The sequence below is a fragment of the Apteryx rowi genome, unplaced genomic scaffold (assembly GCF_003343035.1).
Source record: "Apteryx rowi isolate R43461 unplaced genomic scaffold, aptRow1 scaffold_333, whole genome shotgun sequence".
Lineage (NCBI taxonomy): Eukaryota > Metazoa > Chordata > Aves > Apterygiformes > Apterygidae > Apteryx > Apteryx rowi.
Genome location: NW_020449786.1, coordinates 201,092 through 218,010, shown reverse-complemented (window position 1 = coordinate 218,010; position 16,919 = coordinate 201,092). Strand labels below are relative to the sequence as shown.

The 16,919-nt window shown below is 34.9% G+C and overlaps 1 protein-coding gene across 1 annotated transcript; it reads left to right on the top strand.

The window, feature by feature from the left end:
* Positions 1-3,741: 3,741 nt before the first annotated feature.
* Positions 3,742-16,146, top strand: ARL5B (ADP ribosylation factor like GTPase 5B). Its single transcript, XM_026071960.1, has 6 exons — positions 3,742-3,897; positions 6,355-6,415; positions 7,597-7,744; positions 10,781-10,864; positions 12,559-12,710; positions 14,152-16,146. Exons 3-6 carry the CDS (start codon positions 7,601-7,603, stop codon positions 14,198-14,200), a joined length of 429 nt encoding a protein of 142 aa, XP_025927745.1. The 5' UTR covers positions 3,742-3,897; positions 6,355-6,415; positions 7,597-7,600; the 3' UTR covers positions 14,201-16,146.
* The last annotated feature ends 773 nt before the right edge of the window (positions 16,147-16,919 follow it).

Below are 16,919 nucleotides of genomic sequence, written 5' to 3'. Positions count from 1 at the left end.
GCGGGGCCCGCGGCGGCGGGTTGTGGAGCCCCTGAGGGCGAGGGGCCGCGGGCGGGTGGGGGGCCGCGCCGCCTCCTCCCGCCGCCTCCGGGCCTCCCCGGGGGGGCGCGCCCCGGCGAAAGTTGGGCCCTTCTTTGTGCAGGGTCTTGAGGGCTGGCTTTGCAGCGCCTCATGCTCGCAGTCGCTTTGTTTCTCTTGCTCAGGTTGCCCCCTCCTCTCCCCCTTCCACTTTGTTTGTCCCAGGCGGCTCTTCGAGAGTTACGGGCCTGCGGTGGACTCTTGGGTTCGCGTAGTGGCAGACGCTGCTACCTCTCAGACTTCTTTTCTCACCATGGTAGCAGCAGAAGCTTTGGGCGATCAGGATCTTGCCCGTTTTCTGCAGACCCTCATTCTGTTTTTAAGCTGGGGTCTGCTTTTAAAATCGCGCGTTTTTTTTCTGTATTTAGAAAAAAGCAAACTTGGATTGGTGTCTTTAAAGTAAAGTTCTATTTTGGTAAAAGGTATTAGTTAACTAAATGCACTTAGTGACCCAAGAAATTCACTTTTGGAGACAAGACTCGTATTTTTTCTGATCTGGAAAAATTGGGGGAGAATCAAAGACCCCCCCAAGGAACTGTGAGATACTGTCTGGATTTTTTATTAAATGCAGCAGCCTTCCTCACCGTTTCTTCCCTCAAGGACTCCACTAAGGCATCTCTAAGCAGAGAACTAATTATAAAATAACTTCTGGTGGCTTTTAGTGCTGAGAAATATTGCCACCATAAGGGTGCCACCATACAATCTTGGGAAAAGAAGGAAGAGTTGCAACTTCATTGTTTTGGTTTCCTTTTCTTAGTAAATCACAATATTAGATTACATTGATTCCACCTCATTAGGGAGGCGGAAAAAAAGCCACATTGTCTTTGTTCTTGTATAATAATTCCAGAAAGTTAGTCTTTATACAATTAACATATTAATGACAATTAGCATTATAGCATTGGTGAGGCAGCACTATGAAATACTTAACATTTTACTTAACATACTTTTGTTCCCTTAGGGGGGCTTCTGCGGTGTGTTTTAATCTTGGTTTGGGGTGGGAGGGGTGTTTGGTTGGTTTTTGGTTTTTGTCTCCTCCTCTTGTGGCACCCATAGAGAAGAAAGTTTCTTTTTTGTGGCCAAAATTGAAATTCTACCCTAGGAAAGTTAACTGTAAATTTCAGACTTATGTAGTAGAAAATTATTCTCCAGTTACACAGCTGTTTTTCCCATAATAATGATAATAAAAAGGGGTAGTAATTATTGAGCTGTTTTCTGTTGCTCTTTTAATCATATGTCAAATCTAGACAATTTATTGGAGAATTTTTAGACTGTTCTGTGAAACTCTTTGCTGAGCATACTAGCTTGGGCAAAATCCTCATGTAAGCACGTATCTAGAGGGAATATTACAAAGATGCAAATATGCTTCTTAGGCCTAGCTGTGTGTAGAGTGTGTCATCAGTTCATCATAGCTAGTGTAGGTTGTGCTGATAGCCTGAAGCACTTGATACTGGCAAAATGAAAGGTTAAACAAAGCAAAGATTTAGAAAGTGCCATCTGGCTTCTATCAAGTAGAGCATGGAGGAAGAAGGTGTGCCAAAGTGCTGGAAGATACAGAAGAGTAAATCATGGACATTTCACTAGAGTGTTATGTAGTGAGTTTTGCTTTACATAAAGGTGATAGTAACTGAGCGTAAAAATGCAGAATGTGGAAGATAGCTGATCAGTAATGGCTAGACAGCTAAATACTTTAAAGAAATACCAACAGGTGAGTTAATGCCATAGGACTAGAAGGCACCTGATGGTGTAATGTACTCCAGGAAGAAAATATGTAGGTAGTTTTTTCAGAAACTCACATCTTAAGATACATCTTAAAATGAGCCCCATGCATTTTTGTACCTCAGGATTCAGTGTAGTTAGTGTGTGATGTGCAGAAAATTGATTCATTCGGAGTGAATTTCTGCCTAACAGAAAAACTCTATAATGAACATACCTTCCATCTTACTAAAGCACTGAATGTGATTTTATTTGTTTACACCTCTTGTTTACTTCTCTTGCAATCTGATTCTCTGCCTTAATGGCTAAACAGTACATGGTAAGAGGTTTTCATTAGTTGTTGAATTTTTAAAAAATCTTCATGTTACAGTGGATACAATAGGAACAACGAAAAGCTATAGTACACAAGTATAATTAAGATAAATCTCCCTTTAGCCAGAGTTAAGTATATAAAGTGCAGACCTTAACTCTTTTAATATTTCATTTGTATCAAAACTGTTTCTTTTGGTTAAATGAATATTTTTGCTATTACTGTTTCAATTGCTGTATCTCAAATCCTTTGAGCTGAAAAACAGAGATACAGATTTTTGCAAAATACGGGACTTCTGAAGATCCAAATTTAACATTCTTACGAGAACTGGGGTTATTTGCAAGTGAAGTGACTTCAGTAAGGTAACTTAGGTTGAGGAAGGATTATTTTAAGGAAATTAATTTGTTTCTTCACAATTAACCAAGCACTCATGGAGTTTTCTTTCTGAAGCACTTCCTTCAGGTAGAGAATCCTCTGAGATCTGTTTGAAGTTAACTGTTGGTTGAAGAGATGGAACAAGCAAAATGAACTGTACCGTATCATTGCAACCATGTAGTATCCCTCTGGCAATTATAAATGAATTCATGAATGAAAAAGCTGAACTGCATATGTCATGTAACCCTCTGTGTAGAGCCACTCTGATATGAGGACTGAAATAGGAAATTTTTAAAGCAGAGTTCTAGAGGAGATCTAGGGGAAAAATAGATTGATAAGCCTGTTGCCTGTGGCAGGTAAATAGTAGAAATATAGTAAAGAAAAGAGCTGGTGGGCATGTAGAGACTCTGCCTCTTGCAAAGAGGGACCATGGGACCACAGATCTATTGGAATTCTTTGAAGATGTCAAGCTGCATGTGGATATCAATTTTAATCACACTGTGCATTTTAGTTGCATATTGATTAATAATCATATGTAACATTCTAAATAAATTTTTTTTATTCCTGAATTTTCTTATTTTGCTAAACTGAAGATCTACTGCATAGACACTTTAGCATGCCCATAGTATATTGTTTGATATTATAAGAAAAAATAGTTCCTTGACTGATTATTTCTTTTTTAAATGGAAGTGATATTCAAAAGGATTGAAAACAAGGCAAGGCAAAACATGCTTTAATAAACCTTTTCTTACATATGCAGCACAAATAGTAAAGTTTGACTTTGGTAGCAAAAGATACATGAAGTAATACTCTTACTGTTTCCCTCCTTATTCATTTATTTTTTTTAGATATGTTGGAGGAAAAGATTTTTGTTTGCCATTAAAAGATTTAGCTAATTCTTTAAATCCTTGCAAATTAGAAAGAGGAAAGGCAAAAACTGTGAGGATTGTATTTGCAATATTGGGTCCTTCTATCACAGAGGAACATATAAGAGTAAGTGAAGAAAAGAGCATATTATTTCTTCCTTCTACCATCTGCAAGATCATCCTTGCTGTCCCATTACTTTGTAATATTAGACTGCCAGAGGCTTTGTAACAATACTATTTCATTTTTACTAATTTTTTTAACAGCTGTCCAGGAACGGTTGGTATAACCGAATTCTTTTGATTCTTTTAGACAGTAGTCTAATACTGTCTTTTTTTTTTTTTTTTTTAAACCTGCGTGTGCCTCCTTTTTTTTTACTCACTTTTTCCTTCATTCAACATGATTTTATAAAGACTCTGCTCTTCTTCTCTGGCAACTCTGTTATGGATTTTCTTCTCCCTTTTCCAAGTACGTAGTGGACTGGGAAGACACTCATGAATACAACCCAAACTGAGTTTGAATACCAGCCAATGAAAGGGAGAAACTTGGGTTAGCCTGTAAGTACAGAGCACAAATAAGAGCTTAAATTACTGCTTACAGTTTACTCCATAATTGTCCTTTCTCTTATATGAAGCATCTTCTACCCATTGCTCTTGGAAATGAGTACTCATTTAGCTAAACTTTTCTTCCGTCTTAGTGTGGCAGTTTTTATGTTCATATGTTCTTCCTTTAGAGTATATATACAAGCAAAATCATGTAATGTAACCAAACTAGATAGAAATTTGATTTTTGTGTATGTTTGCAAGCGAAGAGTTTTTCATTACCATAGATGAGTATCGATGTAACTAGTGCTTACATAGTTTTGAAAGCAGCAAGATGTACTACCATTAATAGAAGGTGGAAACTGCTGTTTGCATGAGATACAAATGAGATACTCATTAATTTCATATCTGCCTCAAAATTAACGCTTGTGTGACTGTTACTTGTTTATACATATTCAGTTACCATATAAAAGACTATTTGACTATGGAATAACACAGCTAAACTGTGCCTTTCCCCCCTCCCCCCATTAACAGTGAACGGTTCATATTTCAATGGCTTTCAGAAACAATCATCTGAATGGGGAAAAACATACTTTTTCTTCCTCGCTGTGAGGAGTATGGTACTGTTTCATCTGACACTCTTCACGTTCATTCTTAAGATGCTGGATGTTTGGCTTCTGATGTGAAAGTGGGAAACACAGGAATTCCTTTTCTTTTCTCCTCAAAAATAATACGATCAGCATGCTTACAAATGTCGAGTCATCTTCTTCCAGGACAGTACAGCTGTTTTAAAAACAACAGAAGGATATTTGTATTTAAACTTTGAAAGCCCTTTAAACTTACTGAATTTGAGAGAGACAGAAACTCTAGATATATAGCATGGTTTTATTGGAGTGGTTTAGTACCTGTGTATTTCTTAAACTAGCTGTAGGAAAATATATGAAGGCATAATTCATGAGTTGCTTCTATGTGTAGTTAAAGTTTTGTATTCTCTCTCACAGATGTATTGGTATAATTCACTTTACTAGATTTGAATACAAAAAGGATTTTTTGCCACTTATGTATTGAGAGAGGTTATTAATTAGTGGTACTGCTCCTTATGGGGCAAAAAGGATTACTGGAATTAAGGCCAGGAAAAACTGTTTCCTTCTGATGCCTTGGCAGGATGCAACGGTAGGGGAAGTGATGTGGGGAAATATGTTTCAAGACTCATTAAGGCTGTATCACATAGCAAAGCTTCTAATAAAAGTTCAAAGCAAAAGTTTGTTTGATAAAATCGCTTTCAGGATAAAAAGTACTGATTATAGTACATAAATAACCCCTCTGCACACAAATGCATAGATTAAGCTGAATTTTTTTAAACAAATTTCTTTACTTCTTTCTTAGATGACCCACCTGCAGGCAAAAACAGAGCAACTTGGTATTTATGACAAATATTCTGACCTTTTAGTGATTTGTTATAAGTCTTGTAAATTAAATGCGATATCTTAGAGGAAATCTTTAAGCTGTAAACCATGTTTTGCTTCTGAATAAGTGCAAATTCTGAATAGAATTTTAAATATGACCACTTCAAAAGTGAGCCTGTTTACATGCTTCAGGCAATTTTTACTTCTAGTATCCATTTGTAACTTCTCTTTGCTCTCAAGTGATTTGCTTTTTTGTGGGCAAGTGAATTGGTATCTTCTAACTTTACACATATATCAAAAGTAATTCTAATTGGCTGTGCTGCTTTGTTTGAAATTAAAAAAGGGTTAAGTTCAGAGAAACACATAATTCTCCTGTTCATGGAAAAACAACATTAATGCAGCATTTGGCAGATCACTGGTATATAAGCAGCAGTTTTCAGTTCAGAAATTGTAGTGTTGGAATTTGTGATCCATTCAAAATACAGTTTCTTCTTACTTTTTGCTGTGCAAATGGTGGTAGTCCATTAAATGATGCACCTATTATTGAGCCTTGCATGTTAGACTAATATTTTCTGCAGACCTGGGATTTATTTTGCATGACTCTGAAGACCTACAGACTCATCTGTTCTGTGGAAAGCTAGTTCTTTCAAAATTCTAAATAACTTATGGTGGTTAACTGATACTTTTCTTTGCTGTATTATAAATATTAATAATATTCTGGATATTTGGTGATGTACTTAAGATGGTGCACTGCTATCAATTATATTTTTTCCATGTACTTTATTTCTAAAACTAAAATTTTATACAAAGTAATCGTATTAATATTCATTCCTTTATCAAGAAGACTTCAAATACTGACTTTTCCTAAAACTGTAATCTCAGCAGAAGGTGAAGTTTTGTGGATTTTTTCCAAAAGTCGCAAACATTCTGTGTAGGCTATTGAACTAAGACAATCAAGTAGTTGCTTTCTTATATTAAAAAAAAAAAAAGTGATTAACTAGAATTGTAATTATTGCTGTTTCTACTAGTTTATTCTTGCATTTTTTTTGTGTGTATGTATATGCAGAGCACAAGGTAATCATAGTGGGACTTGATAATGCTGGAAAGACCACCATTCTTTACCAGTTGTAAGTATACAAACTATTTTGTTTTTTATTTTACACTTTAGTATTTGTCACTACTTAGTCATTGAAAATTCAGTTCTGAAACATGACAGAAACTCTGGGAGTGCCCTACTGCACAGTATGTACATGGATGGTATTAGTCATTCTAAACATCTCAGTTTAGTATTTAAATGTTGAATAAAGGACCTGCAGTGTTTTAAAACTGAGCTGTAATAGAGCGAATAACATAATTGTACAAGCAAATAGTGAACTGCTAATTATTTTGCTATTAAAGCCTATCTTAATTGGTAAATGTAGAAATCATCCTGTCACTGAAAACTGCAGGGAAGAAAGTGTTTTTTAAATGAATTGGAATTCTAGTAACTCTGCAGAATCCATGAACGTTTCCAAATGTTTCCTGATTCCAATGCCTGATATTGTTGACATTACACTTAACCACCCCCACCTCTTGCCTATATTGTAGAAATGTCTATGATAAATTCAACAATATTGGCAGGAGGATAATTACTATGGTGATTGTGGAAAAGGAGGAGGGCATAATTAAATGAGTATGCATATATTTAGATATGAAGAAGGAAGAGGATATTTTCTAAAACCCCTTTTTCTGAGCACTTGTCAAAGGTGAAAAGTTGAACTGAGATATTTTCAGCTAAGTAGTCCAGTAGTCAACCAGTCCTTCAGAATTTGTTATGAAATCAAATTGCATTTTAATAAGTTGAGTGCTCTGATAAATTATATTCAGAATTAGATTCTGCACAGTTGTGTCCTCCTTATCTGAAGATCATTAGAATAGCAATTTTCTGCTTTGAAATGAGCACATTTTAAGAATAATCTTTACTTTATTAGCAAGAAAAGTCTGTTAGAGATGCTTATCCATTTGTTATAAGCCTTTTCTGTGCTTGTTTTTCCTTTCTGATGACTTTAAGCACATCTACAGTTTCATTGCTACAAAAGCAAGTACTGTAGAACTGTGTCAACTACAGTTTAGAACTGTTCTAAAATACTTGATTTATTTCTGTAAAAGTATGAATATATAGCTTCTTGAAAAATGGAAAGTTTGATATCCTTTCAAGAGAGCTAAAATATGTATTTTTTCCCCTGTAACAAATTTATGCTAACTGATCTGTGACAAGCCTTGTCGATTTTGTTGGTTGGTTTTTATGGTGTGATATTGTTTTCTTTAGCTTGATGAATGAAGTGGTTCATACTTCTCCAACCATAGGAAGCAATGTAGAGGAAATAGTAGTGAAAAATACTCATTTCCTCATGTGGGATATTGGAGGACAAGAGTCATTACGGTCCTCATGGAATACCTATTATTCAAACACAGAGGTATGTGAAGCTACTTCCAATTTGCAAATTCAGTAAGTTCATTTGTATGTATCTATTTATTGGGAAGATTGGTAGACCTTTATGAAGATTGCAGCTATGTTATCTTTAAATATTTTTGAGGGAGAACAAACTCAAAAAGTATAAGGTGTCTCTGGCATGCAGCCAATTATCTGGTAATATTTAACATATTTTTTCCTGCCCACTATAAATTAGTGTTGTTGTGTGACCTGTGGAATGAACTGTGAAGTTGGGCTTTTTTCTCTAGACCATTGAATGATATCAAAATAAAATTTTAAATGAAACTGATCTTTTGCATGTTTTTCTCAAGTAAGTTAAAAAGCAATTTTTTCAATGTACTCAGGATTTACAGTGGTTAAACTAACTTCTATACATCTAATCTGAAGTGTTTTTTAGGGCTATAATTAATGATGAAGAACAAAATTTTCTCCAGGCAGCAGTATCTAAAAAGCTCAGCAGCCTGTGGCTTTTATCCAAAGGGTAATGGGAAGGCTAGCTGGGCAGTAGTCAGGACACGCTGGTAAAGCTGCCGTTGCTAGAAAGGTTGGAGTAGAACTCACCAGCTGTTGTCCTTTTGATTTCCTCCCCCCCCGTCAAGATTTTTGATGTCCAAAAAAGGCTATGAACCCAAAATGCACTTAAAATCTCTGTAGGCTCACTTTGAGGCTTGTACATTGACATAAAAAACTTTAAACTTTTTTTTAATCATTTATATTGAAAGTAAAGATGGCTTTAATTGTAAATGTTATTTGTTATATAAGTATTCCATCCTCTTGTACAATGGGGTTTTCTGCCTTATGCCACCCTTTGGAAGAGGAGAGGTTAGAGTGATCCACCCCAAGTGTTCAGAAACTTTTTAACTACTGAAAGCCTGGTGATGAGCCTCACCCCTAGTATTTTTTTTTAATTATTTTTAATTCTATCTCAAAAAACATGGCTATGACAAATGAGAGAGGGTGAAGAGACTTCTGCCAGCAATATCTGGGACAATAACTTCTTGACCTTTGCACATTGAATCTTCCTGGGTTCTGGAATTTGAGGAGATACATGTCTTGGTTCTTTTTTGATACTGTTTGGAAATGCTTTTCATCACATTATTCTAGCTAATAAGTGTTTGAAATCCAGTGCTCTCTAGCAGTTGAAAGGAAGAACTTATCTTTACTTAGAAGCTTTGTCTGTTGAAAAGAGTTGAGGAAGAAAAGGGGTCTGTTTGGTATGCTAATCCTAGCATCCCTCTTATTCATAATTCCTTTACTGTTCCTCCTCATCTGCCAGACATCTCAAAGTCACAGCAGCATTAAATTGACTTAGTTTTTCTTACTTTCTGGTCTCTTTCAATGGACTATACATCTCCTTAATTTTATAAGGCAAAGTGATTTGGAACATATGTTGGAGAATTATAAGTGACTTGTAATCCTTCTTTTTTGTTACTGACTTGCGTGCAGCTTTTGTCTCTTATCTTTTTCCTTATCTGTAAATGGAAGCAATCTAAATAAAATCTTTGAAATGATGTAAAATCCCACAAATAAGCTTTTAAGTGCGTGCCTATCTTAAGTAGTTTCAACTTAACATGGGTAATTCTGCAGTTCTGGTTTAAAAGTCAGAACAGAAGGATGTTGAGACAGGCTTACATGCCCAAATTTTGTGGGGGGAGAGGAAAGGGTTGAGAACTGTATCTGATGTCTCTATTGTCTCTAATGGTTATCCTCAGGGAAAAAACAAAAGGAGAGAAAATAAGAAAAAAGGGACAGGAAAATTGTTCCCACTGGTGAGCTGGGAAAGAGAAGTAATGGTGTGTCTCAGATAAATGTCATCTCCAGGGAGTTCTCTCCAGTGCAGCATGTGTTCTCTGTAACTCTTTTTCTGTAGTAGTTGTATAATTGTCATCAGGACCCGCTTGATCTCCCTACTGGTTGTTCTTGCTTATGATGATGTTAATACTGACTGGAGCACCCTTTGGTCACGGGCAGGTGTTGAACGCTGATCAGTAGTTACGGTTTGTGTGTGCATATTATTGGGTAATGCTTACCAGCTATTTAAGTGAGTATTGCCTGCTCTGTAACAGCATGTCTTTTTTTTTTCCCCCTTTTTTCTTTTCTCTCTCTAGTACAAGGTTTTACAGTAAAAGCTGTGAAATGAGGGGTAGGAAAAGTGGGGTAAAAGAGAGTCATTTTCACACCAGTGGCTATTGCTTCCCTCTGGAAATGTGGTGTAACAGACATAGCAGTGTCTCAGTATACACAAGTGCAAGGCCATGAGAACAGTGTGGTAGGAAGAGCAATCAGGGCAAAGTCACTGCCATAGCAGCTTCAGAGTGCCTAGGTTAAGAAGTGCAAAGTTGTAAGTGAAAGGCCAGCTGCAGAGGCCCTTTGCGTTACAAAGGTTAAGGCATTGTGCAACAATATAGTGCTAAATCCTACAGGTACATAACTTTCAAAGGTCTGATGTGCTATTGGAAATAATTTTTCTTAAGCCTTGTAAAAAAGTTGACTGTGAATTTCTAAAAATGCTTTTTTCACAATAGAAAACTTGTATACTCAGAAAAATACTAAACTGAAATTCAAGTAGTAGGAGACAGAAACTTGCTATACTCAGTTATCAGTGAAAACAACCATTACTATCATCCACATTCTAAGTGTGATCCTCGATCTGTAAGTGCTTTGGTACCTACATGACTATTTTGCTTATGATTAAGGGGCTGAAAATCCAACTGAGAGATTGGTATAATTAACCATAGTACATAAAAAGAATATCTTAGTTGCAGTTCTGAAATGTACATATGCAATCTTTTTTTCTTTTAACTATAATCTTTGTGTATGATTCCCAGAACTCTAACAAACAAGACTGTAACAGTAAACCTCTTGTTCTGTTTTCTAACATGTTTTGAAAGTCCATGCCTGCCTTATATAGGAAGACTTGCAGTAGTGGTCTCTTGAAAATGTGCTTTCTGTAGTTTTTTACTTTGTATCTATTTCGTAATTTTAACTTTATTTACATTCTGTACTATTTTTTCCCTAGTTCATCATTCTTGTTGTTGACAGCATTGACAGAGAGCGACTTTCTATTACAAAAGAAGAACTTTACAGAATGCTGGCTCATGAGGTATAGTAGAGAATTGGGATAATAGATTTCTTTTGTTGTGAACAGTCGAATAACACTACGTGGTTCCTATGTTAACAAAAATTATACCATCACAAAAAAATTGAGCCTGAAAATGCATGCATGTTGGGCACATTTTAAAACTGTGTAAACTATAAATAAGTAGGCAAACTATGATAAAGAATACACATCCCTTTACACCTTTTTATTAGGGCTCACTGGATTGTAATCAGATCACTGTTTCCTTTATAGATGTTGAACTTGTAAAATATTTTAAATTTGAATTACTTCATGTTAATGTGACCAGTACTGTTGTTCTCCACTGTCTCTTTTTTTTTCAGTTGAATGGTTAAAATTTGAAGAAATTTAAAATTTTTAAAAAGCAGGCAATTCAATTTTCCTTCTTAATTGTTTTAATCCTGTTCCTTAATATTAAGGAGCACATATAATACTATAGTTAAATTAGTTTCAGTTTAGTTTCCTTCTGAATTATTTTATTTCTAATTTTATTATTATGTGTTGTATTAAGGATTGTTCTACATTGGGTCAGCTCCTCCTAACATCCTAAACTAACATCTAAAGTGGATTAGTTAAAGTAAATTAAAATCTTCTGTGGTTGCTCTCCAGCTGAATTTGGATTGTGTTAAGTCTAAACATCTTTATTCTTTCTTGATGGAAAGGGGTTTAGTACAGTGCAAATAATTCTGTTGATTTCATTTCTCTGAGTGCTTTGCAGTCTGTTTCAAATGAATGAGAGTTTCTTTACAGTTCAGTACTAATCTAATTTGGGTCTGATAGTAAGGAGCAAATACTTTATCAAAAAGGTGGAAAGATGACTTTGTGGTGCATTTTTCCAATGTGATTATATAAGCTTCTAGTGTTGCAAACACTTACAAGATGGTGATCAATCATGTCCTGAAAACAATCAGTAGGCCAACTTGAAATGAGACTAGACTGTAATAAGGTCTGCTTGTGAGAGTGAATTTTCGACTTTGGACCATAAGGGTTTGTTGTTTTTCTCTTGATAGAGAAATTGTCTCAAAACTTAATACAGGTTTAAATCTCTATTGAGCACTTTTAATTAGACCTGCCAGCTTCCTGACTATTGCATTTGTCTTTACTTCTGTAGTCCTAAAGCCATATATCCCTGTTCTTGTCTAGCTGCTTTATGGAATCCTAATTTTCATACAGAAACAAAACTACTTATTAGTAGTATAAAACTTGCAAGTATTTATATAGCTTTCTTAAATTGTTACTGCTTTAATCACTAAAGAACTTGTTTACTGAAGTTGAAAATAATTTCAAGGGAATGATATCTAGCAAACTTTTCCGTTTAGATGGTATCCAATTTAGGTTTTGGAATGTTTATCTAGCAGTAATTCCACTGGCTGGATGGTGTGGAGCTCTAGAAAATATATTTTAACAAGACTTTCATTAGTTGACATATGAATATATGGGCAACACCAAAGGGACTGTCATGTACAACATTATAATTTGATTCTCTGCGGTGCAGAACACCACTAAATAAATTGCTTTTTTCAGTCTCAGAGTATTTAATTTTTTTTAATGTGGCAAGTCTGTCAAAACTACATGCTATCATGTAATCATAGAAGAGCTTGAATGCTGTTCTTTTGAGGACCACAGTTAACACAATATCCTTTTAGCTCTTTGTAATAACTACTATAAATTACTTCTAGGATTTACGGAAGGCTGCAGTTCTCATCTTTGCGAACAAGCAGGACATGAAAGGTTGCATGACAGCTGCTGAAATATCTACATACCTCACACTTAGCTCCATAAAGGATCACCCATGGCACATTCAGTCCTGTTGCGCTTTGACAGGAGAAGGGTAAATGTTTACTATTTAAGTACAGTAATGTATGACAAATAAGAACACTAGTTTAGAAGCTTATTAACACCAATCTGGATCTACTGAAGATCATCTCTGGAGTCAGAGGGACATTTTGAATTTTTCCTTTTCTTTATTGAAACTTGTAGATTATTTTCATAGGTCAAATTCCAAATTTGTATGAAGTATTCTTTCAGTTTACATAAAAAAAAAAAAAATTCTTTTAGTTTATATAAAAAAAAATCTTCTAATGTGTAACACTTGAAGATTTTTTTTTCCTTAGCCACACAGTACAACTTTTGCAATAATGTTGTTTTGTGGCATCAGACATGATGAATCCTACTGAGTATTTGGCAAGTGAGAACTTCCTCCTCACTTAGTATTTTTTTTAATGCAGAGGAGATGTCTTGTGGAGTGAATGGTAGCACACGCTTCCTTAGAGTGGGATGTGTTAGTAAGAATGACTTGGGTTTTGGATTGGGTCTTTTGGACTTCTTAATAGTTGACTCCACTTTCCTCCTACTGCACTTTGGCCAGAAGCACTTTGAATGTTTAGTTTATGTACTTACTTAAATCTTCAAACAAGTTGGCATTTGGAAAAGGGGAGAGATTCCTAAAGATTGACTTTGGTCATCCTAGGCTTTGTCTTTCTTAAATTAAAATAAAAAACAAGATGAAAAATTAGAGAACTTAAAACTGTGACATGGGTGAGACAAACTCATCAAAAAAATTCCAGAGGGTGGTTCAGATCAGGGATCTAATTCTGGGAAGATCTGACAGGAGTCTGGGGAGATTAGCCCTGGGAGGCTGAGTTAGCCTTTATGAATACCTAGGTCGTGATTTACTTTACAAAAGTAAAGCTTAATGATAGCATAAACTAGGAAATTGGATACCTAGAAAATAGAAGGAAAGTCTGCTTTCTGACACATAAGAGCTTTAGATGTAGATGCAGATTGGGTGAGTAAGCAGATCAGATCCCATGCAATCTTGGCATTTAATATAGCATCTTTTTAGTTTTGTAATGGGATTGTGGAATGCTTGATACAGTGCCTTTCCTTTAACTAATTCAGTCTGAGTAAATTTGTCTTTTAGTGTGAAAATGTCTAGCTTTTAAGTAAGCGGTCTATCATGGGAAACCTGTATTAAAAGAAAAATTATTTATTTCATGTACTTCTGAGTAAGCGAGTGGAGTTGCATGTTTTAGCTTTAGAAGAAAAAATTGAAAGAATGCCAAGCTTCAGTAAAACAGCATGCTTGACCAGCTTCTTGTGGTTAAAGCCCAAGTAGATTTAGTTTAAAACACTTACTCTATTCATGTTTCACTCTGAATTCCAGCTGCTTCTATTTATTTTTAATAGATTGGTTTAAACATAAAACAAGTAGCAGACACTTAAGATGTTGGAATGGAACTAGTATCAACAAAACATCTCTTATCTTTCAGATTATGCCAAGGCTTGGAGTGGATGACCTCCCGAATTGGAGTAAGATAGCTTCTTGGGAAAGGAGACTTCTATTTATCCTGTGAACATGTACATTTTTCTGTACTTCTGGCTGCTGAGACAGTGACCACGTTTAATTTATAACAGCCAACCTCCAAGCTGTACTTGAATCAAGTGCAGCTGAACTGAAACACAAAGTATTTTCTTAGCTTTTTTTAACACACTAATCTTCAACTGGATGAACATATGTGAATCTGTTTTTAAGCATTGAAATTCCTCTGATTATGTATTCTGACTTTTTGAATGATAGCTTTTTAAGATCTGTTCTGCCATTTTCAGTGTTTCATACCTGCTCATCCCTAAGTTTATATAACTTACTAACAAAAACGAGGGCAGATTGTCTAATAATGAAAAAGTAGTGACTAAGTTGACCTTTAGCATAGCTTTGATCTCTGAAGATGACCGTTTCTCCAGTTGGTCTACCTGGAAAGTCAGTAGACTTCTAGCCAGCACAGAAATTAAGTTATGAGTGCAAGATTTTAGGTTCTGAATGAGTTAGCTACTTATAGTTAATGTTGAGGGGCCTTTTAAAGTCGTGTATAATTGGATTTCTGCCTTAAGAAATTTATTTCATTCCCATTTTGCCTGGTAAGTAGTTCTGGGTTCTAATGGACTTTTATCTGAAAATGCATCTTTGTACAGTGGATAAAAATCTTATTATTAGATGTTGTGTTATTCGTTTAGACCTTTAATAACTTTTTAAAAAATAAACCTCTGGTAACAAAATTTGGAATCGTGGCAGCCAGTGTTATGTGTAGACGTGCTGTAATTGTTAAAATTTTTAATACTGTACATATACAAGCCTTCCTCAACTTTCAGTGAGAGTGTTATTTTTTAAAGGAATGCAAAATCAAAAGGGAAGCCAGAGTTATAAATAGAACAATATCATGGTACTGTATGTATCTGTAGACTTTAGACTGAAATTCTTGGCACTTATTTACATGATTTCAAATGTAAGTATTTTCAGATTCTGTAGCACAGAAAATATTTTGCCTTAGTTTTGTTTTTAATCTTATTTGCAGAAGCAGAGAAATTTGCTGTTGTTCTATTTAGATTTGCTCACCTGAAGTTGAGTAACTGGGATCTTAAAAAGTAGAGAGCTTCCAATTAAAAAAGAAGTGGGGAAAGATTGGACTTAACTCTTAATTCAATTTGAATGGGATGGAGTTAGATCTGTAAAGAGATTTGGGCATCTGAAACTACAGATGAAGTTACTGAGAGGGTTAGGCACTAAAATCTAAAACCAAAGAAAAACAGAATAATAAAACTAAAGCAATATTGGGCATCCAGCTGTTAGTGAAATCCTGCTAGCGATCGTATGTCTAACCTACATAAATGCTTGGCAGGCTTTCCGAAAGCACCGTTCTGCACTTTAGTGTGTCTAAACGGCACTCAGAATGTGGTCACTAGAAACGTTTTGCTAATTCACTGTCTGGAGATGATTCTTCTTTATCCAAATCCACTTAAATGACAAAATATTTTTTGATAGATTTTGTTTTGATAAATCAGGCACATTTGAGTTTTATTTATTAAAATTTGGTTTTGCATATTTTCAATTGAATTCCATTTTTACTGGAACAAGGCTTAATAAAATTTAAAAATCAATACATAAGTTATCATAAATCTCTTTTTTAAAAAAGACTTTGAATACATATGAAATCTGATTGAACAAATTTATATAAAAATGCTGGTTAGAAAAAGTCACAATCAGCAGAAAGGTTGAGTGTCAAGTCAACGTGCTGGAAAATATGTTAAACCAGTGAAAACCAGCACTTTAAAAATAAAAAAGGAATGCAAGACAAATTAAAAATTTGGTATTAAAGCTTCTTGCTTGCTCTGATATTCAACAGTTGTACTAATGTGTGAAAATAAGATTTGTGTTTTTTTTAGGGAGTAAATTACAAATTGAAAAAATAAAACGATACCTTGAATGAGGACTCTTGGTGATAATTTTGGTTTGTAATTTAAATTTAATTTTCAGGATGAATATATATAAAAAGTACTGTTTAGATACATTGTCCTTGCACTGCAAAAACATATAGGAAAGTATGATTTTGTATTTAGTGCTTTTCAGGTAAAACCCTTGTAAACCAATAGTTTGATTGCTAAATGCAGTCTCCCCTGGTACAACACATCTACATCAATCAGAAGGAAATGGTTGTGTTGTGGACCTTAGAACATCAGAACAAAGAAACCTCTCTTTTAATTCCTTAACACTTCTTTAAGACCTTTGAGTACCTTTACAGAAATAAGCATTCCTGACAATAGCTATGACTTTGATCAGCTTGCTACTTAATTTTCTGCAACAGTTTTCCTTTTGTGATATCCATTTATTCACAGCACTGCTGCTAGCTTTGTTATGGGTTTTTTGTTTCTCAGTAAAGGCTTGGTGTGGGGTTTTCTGGTTTATTCTTAATGACCTTCAGAACCTAGTAAACTAAAAAGTTGTTCAATTAAAATAGCTTTAGAATGGGATGCTTTAGAAAACAACGTCTGTCTTTGCAACCAACTGCGTGAATGTTTTTTGTTAATCTATATGTAGTTAATATATTACGGGTAGTTTTGCACTTTGAAATATTTTGCATTTAATGTACTGTCTATGCTTTTAATCAGCTTCTCAGTGGAAAATACTAATATAAGGAAACTTAAAAAAACAATCTAGAGAAAAATGTCACAGTTTTTCTCCTAAATAATCGATTTTACTCAAAAT